General features: G+C 35.6%; 1 protein-coding gene across 1 annotated transcript in view; it reads left to right on the plus strand.

Annotated features, from left to right (window-relative positions):
- Positions 1-9,994, plus strand: part of Herpud2 (HERPUD family member 2) — a 34,287-nt gene that overhangs the window by 15,826 nt on the left and 8,467 nt on the right. The window contains exons 2-4 of the mRNA XM_055601423.1: positions 1,256-1,333; positions 3,435-3,548; positions 6,030-6,181. Of these exons, the coding sequence (XP_055457398.1) occupies positions 1,256-1,333; positions 3,435-3,548; positions 6,030-6,181 (344 nt within the window). The remainder of the gene's footprint in view (positions 1-1,255; positions 1,334-3,434; positions 3,549-6,029; positions 6,182-9,994) is intronic.

Below are 9,994 nucleotides of genomic sequence, written 5' to 3' on the forward strand. Positions count from 1 at the left end.
CATTTACATTATGATTCATAACAGTAGCAAAATTACAGTTATGAAGTGGGAATGAAAATAATTTTATGGGTAGGGGTCACTACAACATGAGGGATGAAGGATTAGGAAGGTTAAGAACCACTGCTCCTACAGTATAAGAATTTTAGGGAGGGAGGTTAAATGGCAGGAAATGAGATGAAGACCAAATGTATATTTCTAATGTCAAAGAGCTCTATTAAATTTTTATATGCTGGTTTGAATTTTGAAGTCTCTTGGCATTACACAACTTTCGTATTTTTTAATATGGGAATTTACATGTTGCATTTTAGAAATGGCACATTAAAATGACGTCTACCAGTTAAGCATCTTGGAAGGGTAACTACATTTCCCTACTGTCTTTGGTGTCTAAGAATGCCTGAACTATAGATTTCAGCCAGCACGACAATGTTTGTTATGACTTTAAGAGATTTGACTCTTGCCATACCCATGCCGAAATTATAGCTTGGATTAGATTTTGGATTTAGCATTTGGTATGGCTAATAGTAAATTGTTTTCATGGAATTCAGAGAACTAACAAACACACTGATTGTAAATAATGCTAACATTGTGTACTTCAGAAGATTTATTATGAAGTACAAAGTGTAACAGAGCCATTTCTATTATGTATTAGATGTAGAGGTGACAACTGAATCTCCATGGACTTGGGTTGATTTTTCGTTGGTTTTGCCGTTTGTCATGTGTAGATACTTGTAAGTGGCAGGAACAGTTAATGGTAGACTAATTATTGGAGACTTGCCTTTAAATCCAAATTACTTTTTAAGGAACAATACATTATTCTTGTTTGGAAGGAAGAAAGTAAATCACATATACTTTATATTTAAAAATATTGACAAAACAGTTCAAAAATAACTGGTAATCTTGAAAAATTATCTTCTATTGATTAATGGTAGAAAGTCTTTTGCTTTTTCATTTATATAAACTTAAAGGCGTTTTATTAAGAGCACTACGTTACAGCTGATAAAACAAACTTCTAGTTTACCTTTTTTGTCAAGTTTTATGGTATATGATCTTCATTTTATTTGATTATAGATATGCTGCCATTTGCTTGATTTTCAAATGCCTTTAGCAGAACTTGGGACAAAAATGTTTTTAAAGTACATGTTTTCTGTTTATTTGTCCCCAGAGAATTTAGTTTTATTCATATTTAGTAATCTTTTCCCCATCCTTAAATTTGTGTAATTAAAAAGCTGAATTCTTTCTTCTATCCCATTTCTAGTTGACGAAGGACCAGAGGTTGGTGTATTCTGGCAGACTGCTTCCTGACCATGTGCAGCTGAAAGACATTCTCAGAAAAGTAAGCTCTCCTACCTTAGAAGAGTGAGAGAAGCCATCTCACAAGTTTTGTCTAACCAGTGGAGTTCATCAACCCCTGTGGGCAGCAGAACAGATAAAAATAAGTTAAAAAGTAGCAACATGACAAAGCAGAGAGGAGGTAGTTTAGTTAACAGTTTTGTGTGCCCATCTGAGCTACACCTGAAGTAGGACATGTTTGTGTTCAGATATTTTTCATCTTTTAGAAGAAAACATTGTCAGTACTCCAGGAGTAGAGTGTTTACAGTAGGGAAAAGATTGATAACATCTCTTTAAACCTATTTTCAATCGGGCTGTGTGATATGTTGTTAAAAATTATTTGAATTAGGAGTTTAATTTCAGAAAAGGGAATAGGAAGTCACCTAAGTGGCATATCTGCTACCAGAGGCTCAGGCAGATGCTGATGCACAGGCAGAGCTAAGTATGCGTCAGTATAGCTTTTTAATAATCAGCTTGAGTGCTGGTTATTTTGATGGTACCGTTTTAGCTCATTGTCCTTTGTTAAGGCTTCACTTTTAGTACTTTTACTCTTGATATGCTATTTTTTGTTTGTGAATACAGCAAAAATTGAAAAGCTTTATATTTTGTGTTTAACTTTTTAACCTAACTCTTAATACAGGTATTTCTGATCAGTTTTATTATTTTTATGATCACCTGTGGGAAACATAAAATGTTTTGGTCATGAGCCTAGCTTTTAATAGCTGAGTCATCTCTCCAGCCTGGAAAACTTAAAGTATAATGTCAATGTATTTCTTTTGCTTAAGTGACATTTTAGCTTTACTGGTATGGCTCCTGACTATTCAGTTGCATGATTGTTCATTCTTTCCTGAATAACAGCTTGAAACCTGTACATGAATACTCCCAAAAGATTGTTGTAGACCATATGTGGAGTTCTTTGGGACATACTACATTTTAAATAGTTCTTTGAACTGTTAAAGTTGGTTTCTTTTCAGTAAAATGTTGCCACTGGCTCTACAAACTGTCTAGTTACAAAGTGTTTTATAGATGTACTCCCCTAAGGTAAATGGGTGCTGGGATTTTTAGCATGATGTTTTGGCACTAGGTTTATATTTTTAGTATTCCCTGCTCAGAAGTGGAGCCAAGAGAAACCACCTTGTGTTGTCTGAAGCCTTTTCAGCAGCATACCCTGAGAACTTTATCCTCTAGACCCCTAAAGCAATTATAGTTTATGCTTTTCAGTTTTATCCATAAGCCTTTCACGTATATCTGTTATTGTGCCCCAGTATACTCGTTTGGCCTGTTAACACTATCATAAGTTTCTTTAAGGCTGTCCTTGTCCTTTCTGAATTCATCTCAGAACTGAGCATGAATCTGGGTTTCTGGTAGTTGATCAAGTCTTTTTTCACTCAGGCATCTTTCATGACTCTGACCCATCCACCCTTTGCAATTCTGCTGTTGTTTTCTAGCTTACCAGCTTTATGTCTGTGTAAATGTGTGTGTGTATGTGTGTGTTCTCACTGAAACGTAAAGACCAACTGAGTGATTATTTGGAATGTTTTCTCTCATCTGTAGTTGTAAATTTGTGGAAATAACATGGAATATTTATAAAATGCAATTCAAGTATATGCTTTATATCTGTGTATAAATGTTATAGATTAAAAAATGGTTTAATTTGGAAAGCAGTAGAAAGCTATACTGTACCTTGCTAAAATTAAGGCAAATGAAATTGGGTTTCTTTTATCAGTACATTCAAAGTAACCAAAGTATTTTACTACTCAAAGTTCTGAAACTTCAAGGTTACTCTTATATTGTTATTAAGACACTACAAGCTTTTATATTGAAATATTTTGTTTTGATAAAATTTTGTACTATTTGTTGCTTCAAATCTACTTTATGTATGCCACATACTATTAACATAATAATTATTGGGTATTTAAATCATTCTTCAGGCATGGAGAGAAAATATTGAATTCAGAAGGCCCCAGAGCATTAAATGGCAAACATCTCCAAATACTGAATAACTAGCTAGAGAGGAAGGGAGTTTAAATCTTAAGTATTTCAGCTTAGCTAGTGACTTTTTGAACTGTAAAGTTTCCTTTAAATATGATCTTCTTTAATTTTAGCAAGATGAGTATCATATGGTTCATCTAGTATGTACTTCCCGGAGTCCTCCCAGTTCTCCAAAATCCAGCACCGATAGAGAAAGTCACGAAGCACTGGCATCCCTCACCAATTCTGTGAGTTATTTTAAGAGGAGTAAACATTGAACTTTTCTGATTTTCTTTTTCTGATATAAAAACTAAATGGAGGGCTGGGGTATAGTACTACAGGACAGCACTTGCCTAGCATATGTGAGGCTCTGTGTTCAGTCCTTACCACAACAAAGAACGAACATGCAAATGTTGATAGAGGGTCTCATGTAACCTTGGCTGGTCTTGAATTCATTGTATAGCTGAGGCTGGTCTTGAACCAATGATCCACTTGCTTCTACTTCCCCATTCCTGGGATCAGAAATCTGTGTGGCCACACTCTGTGGGATTGTTTGGGAAAGTTATAATATGACATTTAACATTTGCTTAGATACACAATGTTACTTTACTTTGCCTATGTTCATCTCCAAATTATGAATTATATAATTTGATGAATGGGTAGGCCAGCAAATGGAGACCAATTTTGCAGATTTAATTACTGAAATACTGTGGAAACAGAATATTGATATGGTTATATAATATAGATCTTTAGGCTAGTGAAGTTTTAGAAACATTAAAGTATAAAATGTATATTTTATTCAAAGTGATTTAAATTATTAAATTTCTAAGTGACCTAAATTTTCTTCAAGTAGATTACTTGGTCAAAGACTTTGTATGGTTTTTGTTTTTTGGCTTTTTTTTTTTTTTTTTTAAATAACTAGATTCGAGCATATATTCACAATGAAAGGGAGAGAATTACTTAATATATTTACCTCTCACATAATTAAGTATTCATTTCTGCTCAAAATTGTTTTGGAAACTTTTTTTTTGTAAGAGCTCAGCTTTGTGGGTGAGAGGATTAAGATTAATGGATTAACGTCTTTATGTTTCTTGGCTAAATAGGAAGCTTTAATTGTGCTAAAGATATTTCCTTTGTTAAGAATTCAGTAAAAATTTTAAAGCAGGAATGATCAATAGGATAAACTAGCTGAGAGATCTTTTAATATATATACTAGATAACTGATTCTTTAAGAAACAAGATCCTGAAATTGCCATATTTACTCAGTATGTCTTCTATGGTACCAGCCATGGAAATTGAGCTTTTATTAGATTGAATATAAGTCTTTCCCACCTTGGCATGAAAAGGGACAAATTCAAGACTAGCACAGAGATTTTTGTGTCATTTTTGACATAAGAATGTTCCAGTTTTTGTTGACCAAGTAAATTAGTTTCTTGGCCATAATTTTATGTCATTAGCATGTATATTTAGTGTTATGAAAATACAAAAAGTATCAAAGGAAAGATATGTTTAATTTTCCCTAAGTATTCATGGCTCAAAGATTTCAAAGACATTTGAAAATAATAAAAAATATAATAGTAAAAGAATTGCCTAATAATGTTAGAAGTAATTAGTTTTAGAGAAATTAGGCAGTGTTGATATATAGCTAGGCTTTTCTATTAACTATACTGTTGAATACCACATCTTAATGTTTGATTTAATGAGAGTTAAAAAACAAAAACAAAACACCTCTCTTAGTTATGTCCTAAAGAACCAGACTCCTTATTAAAATATTTGGCATGTAGTTTTCATGAAGTAACTTCTTAAAACAATGTTTTGTTATTTTGCAAGACACCTGTGTGCTTGTGACTTTTCTCTGGACAGAACTTAGGAAGATAAACATGCTAAAAGAGCCTGCAGGGTAGGGAGCCAGGGCAGAAGTAACATTCTGCCTATCAAGAGGCAGTTACAATTTTAACAAGCTTGAAAGGATTTGAAAATAACATTGTGTCTAACTTAAGATGCTAGTGCTATAATTTATAAAAAAGTAACTATGTTTTAAGTATATATCTAACAGTTACTCATTGAGGAAACTTTTCCAAGTTTTACTTACTGAACATTTGATCATTGCCTGAGCACTAAAATTCTGATTAGTATCTTGGTTTGTAAAAACAAGATTGTTTATGGCATTTATAAATTGACAGAAGTTTTAGAGTTGAAAACAGTCTGAAAACCTAGAGCAGTCTTGTTTTTTTTTTCTAAGAAAGTGGAGATAGAGACCTGAAATGGCTCTTTAAATATGCTCTTTGTTAATGTCAGACACTGCAGGGATTGTAGATTCCTCCTTTTCATCATGTTCCTCATTCTGTTAGATGGTGTCACCGACGTATATTACAAGATACCTGTCATATAGTAATGGTTCAAATCACTAGAAATTGGTAGCATCATTTGAGATGTTAAATGTTAAACATTGTAGGCATTGTTAAAGGAGCTTTGTTTGCTGTAGTTGAATCTGCATAGTTTAGTATGCAAGTTTTTGTAGGTTGTTATTCTGTTGTTTAGCTGATAAATACAATATTACTGTTATAATCTTGGTTTCAGACTTTTTTAGTCCTATTAAAATTAAAGTATGTTTTCTTGGATTTGAGATTTAAATCAATTTCTAAAATTATGTTATTTTGTAGAGGGATTTTATAAATGTATATTTAGTAAGACATTTTTTGTTTGTTTTTTTGCTGTTTTTTTTTTAGAATTCAGATCATTCAGATTCAACAACTCCATCACCCAGTCAAGAGAGTTTGTCATTAGTTGCTGGTTCTTCAGAAGGATTGAGGCAGCGTACACTTCCACAAGCACAAATTGACCCAGCCCAGAGTCACCAGTTTCCGTATGTAATCCAAGGGTAAGTAAAAAATACAGGTTATAATTAGGGCCCTCTAAAAAATCGATAAAAACGTTTATTTTCTTTAAATTTTTTATTAATTACACTTTATTCATTTTGTATCCCCCATAAGCCCCTCCCTCCTCCCCTCCCGATCGCACCCTCCCTCCCCTTTCTGCATGCATGCCCCTCCGCAAGTCCACCGATAGGGGAGGTTCTCCTCTCCTTTCTGATCTTAGTCTATCAGTTCTCATCAAAAGTGGCTGCATTGTCCTCTACTGTGGCCTGGTAAGGCTGCTCCCCCCTCAGGGGGAGGTGATCAATGAGCAGGCCAATCAGATTATGTCAGAGGCAGTCCCTCTTCCCATTACTATGTAACCCACTTGGACACTGAACTGCCATGGGCTACATCTGTGCAGGGGTTCTAGGTTATCTCCACGAATAGTCCTTGAAAAACGTTTATTTTTGATTTTTTAATGATAGCTTCTTTTTGATTATTAAAGTATATTTAAAACTTACTTATTTTTCAAGTATTTTTGTGTGCTTTCGTGCTTTATTTGCAAACAGATGAACTAGAAATAAGGCAATTACTAAAAGTAAGAAGCTGAAAAAAAGTAGCAAAAAATACTAAATGCTGATTAAGTATATTATGTAACCACAATATGAAGTAGATTGGCTGAATGAATAGACAAGCTATTTTATAATTTTTATTTTTCAAAATTTTATGCATGTATAAAATGAAATTTTGCCCCCTATAACTCACCCCTATGTTTCCCAATATACCCTCTTCCCCTGCTTCATGTTTTTGTTTATTTTGCTTTTTGAAAAAACTAAGTGCATTTAGTGCTGCCCATATATGCATGGGTATAGGGCCATCCACTACAGCATGGGAAACCTAGCAGAGGCCACATCCTCAGTAAAAAATGGTTCTCCTTTCCCCAGCAATTAGCCACTGTCAGTAGCTGCTAAGGGGTTTTGCCTACTAGAAATCTCTTGTGTAAGTCTTGGTCTTATGCAAGTAATACAGCTGCAGTGAGCTCCTGATTACTAAAAATTATTTTACAGCAGTCTCAAACCTCACCCCAGCTCTCATATTCCTTCTACCTTCTCTTTCAAGATGTTCCTTTAGCTTTGGTGGTGGTGTGGTGTTAATATAGATGTTCCAATTAGAGTGAGCTGTCATACATTTACCTATAAGTTTCATGTTTTCATTTTTCTTTACAGCTGAGTAGTAGTCTCATGTGTATAAGTACCACATTTTCTTATTCATTTATCTGTTGATGGACATCTAGGTTGTTTTTTTCTTTCTGTAGTAAAAAGAGCAGTAGTGAATATGATATACATAAAATAAAGAAGTCTAAGAAAAGTTATAAAAAGTTTAAACCATAGAATAATTCTATTTGGGGTTACATTATCAAGTTGACACAAAAGTTTGTTTCTTTGTGCTGTTATAACGCTGTATTTTCTTGATGTAGTAGCTTTTTTTTGTTGTTGTTGTATAAATTGTTGTATGGGTCTACTATTCAGACACATTTCAAAGCCTACTTCCTTCTGCTTCTTCTGTTCTGTCCTTAAAATATTTTATTCTTTTATTGTCTTCATTGGTTTTTAGTTTATCTTTTTATTGTATCTTGGTGAAAAACTTAAGAAAACTACTTCTGTATATGTACTTTTACATTTACTTATATGTACTCAAGTGTATCCTCCTCATTCTAACACAAGCAGTAGCATATTAACACATTTTTATATCTTTTAAAGAAACTGTTGATGAGTTCATTCAAAGACATGTTCCTTTATTTCTGTAACTACATAGTAATTTAGTAAGTACATGATTATAGCGCCTACTGTTTTTAAATTAATTTATTTATTCACTTTACATCCCAGTCCCTCCCTCCTCTCTCCCACATCCCACTCTCCCTCCTCTTCCTTCTATCCCCTTTCCACTCCCCCTCAGAAAAGGGGAGCTCCCCAACCACAGCACATCAAGTCTCATCAGGACTGAGTGCATCCTTTTCCACAGTGGCCTGGCAAGGCAGCCCTGCCAAGGGGAAGTGATCAAAAAGCATGCAACAGAGTCCTTGTCCGAGGCAGTCTCCGATTCCTTTACTAGGGAACCCATGTGAAGACCATGCTGCCCATTGGGTGCATATGTGTAAAGGGCCTAGGTCCAGTTCATGCATGGTCCTTGGTTGGTGCTTCAGTCTCTGCGAGCCCCTTGGGGCCCAGGTTAGTTGACTCTATTGGTCTTCCTGTGGAGCTCCTCTCCCCTCTAGGCCCTTCTATCCTTTCCCCTACCTCCTCCAGACTCCCCGAGCTCCATCTAATGTTTGGCTATGAGTCCCAGCTTCTGTTTCCAATCTGCTGCTGGGTGGAGCCTCTCAGAGGACAGCTATGCTGGACTCTGGTCTGCAAGCATAGCAGAGTTTTGTTAATAGTGTCAGGGGTTGGCTCGCTCCCATGGGTCTCAGGTTGGGTCAGGAATTGGTTGGACATTCCCTCAATCTCTGCTCTATTTGTATCCCTGCACGTCTTGTAGACAGGGTCAAAGTTTTTGTGGATGGGTTGGTGTTTCCCCTCACCTGTCTGGTTCGCGAGTGGCCTCTTCAGTCCCCATTACCCTGACTACTAGGGTTCTCAGCTAGAGTCACCCCCAAATCCTCCCAGGAGCCTACCCTTTCATAGTTTCCAGTTTATATCAGAGATGCCATTGCCCACAGTTTCTTTTATCTCTGCAAACCCTCTGTCCTCTCACCACTGCTCTCCCAACATCTGATCCCCAAACTCATTTCCCACAGCACCCTCTTCTATCCTGTTTCCTCTTTAAGCACTTTCTCTAATACATTCCCCTTCTCAGTGAGAGTCAAACATCCTCCCTTGGGTCCTCCTTGTTACTTAGACTCTTTGGGACTGTGAATGGTAGAATGGTTATCCTGTACTTTATGGCTACTGTCTGCTTATAAGTGAGTACGTACCATGTGTGTCTTTCTTTGTCTGGATTACCTCACTCAGGATGATCTCCTCTAGTTCCATTCATTTGCCTGCAAATTTTGTTTCTCTTATTTTTAATAGTTGAGTGGTATTCGATTATGTAAATGTTCCATGGTTTCTTTATGCATTCATGGTTGAGGGACATCTGGGTTGTTTCCAGATTCTGGCTATTATAAATAAAGCTGCTATGAACATAGTTTTGCAAATGCCCTTGTTGTAGCATATGCTCCATGGTGGAGCATCTTTTGGATATATGCCCAGGAGTGGTCTAGAGGTTTCTTAGAAAATTGGGAATAGCTCTACCTCAGAGCCTACCCTTTTTATTGACAAATATTTGGATTAGTTCCAATCTTAGCTATTAAATAGTTAAATGATGAATAACTAGTGCATACATCCTTTTTTGTTTTTATATTTTGACTGTTTCATATTTTGCATGGATTCTGTGATGTCAGGATGGGTCAAAGTAGATAGGTAAGAGAGCAAACTCCCTCAGACAGAAATTAAGAACTGTTTCAACATGGAGTTGAGTGCCAGGGCTATATATAAATTTAAATCAATGACTTGTTGTCACAGCTAGAGAAAAGGAGGCTGGGAATGTTAGGAAGGTTGTAGGACAAGTGTGTACAATGACTCAAAGGCAATGATACGAAGTTTTTTTCCTATTTTCATACCTGTTACTTTTAGATAATTTTCAGAAGCAGAGTTACAAAACAAGTAAATATGATAACATTCTTACTTTTTAGACATTGTTCTTGAAAAGTTTATTTCACATATGCCTTTTGTCAGTACTGGACGTGTGTGTGTGTGTGTGTGTGTGTGTGTGTGTGTGTGTGTGTGTGTGTGTGT

The sequence above is a fragment of the Psammomys obesus genome, unplaced genomic scaffold, assembly GCF_907164565.1.
Source record: "Psammomys obesus unplaced genomic scaffold, mPsaObe1.curated_primary_1811, whole genome shotgun sequence".
Classification (NCBI taxonomy): domain Eukaryota; kingdom Metazoa; phylum Chordata; class Mammalia; order Rodentia; family Muridae; genus Psammomys; species Psammomys obesus.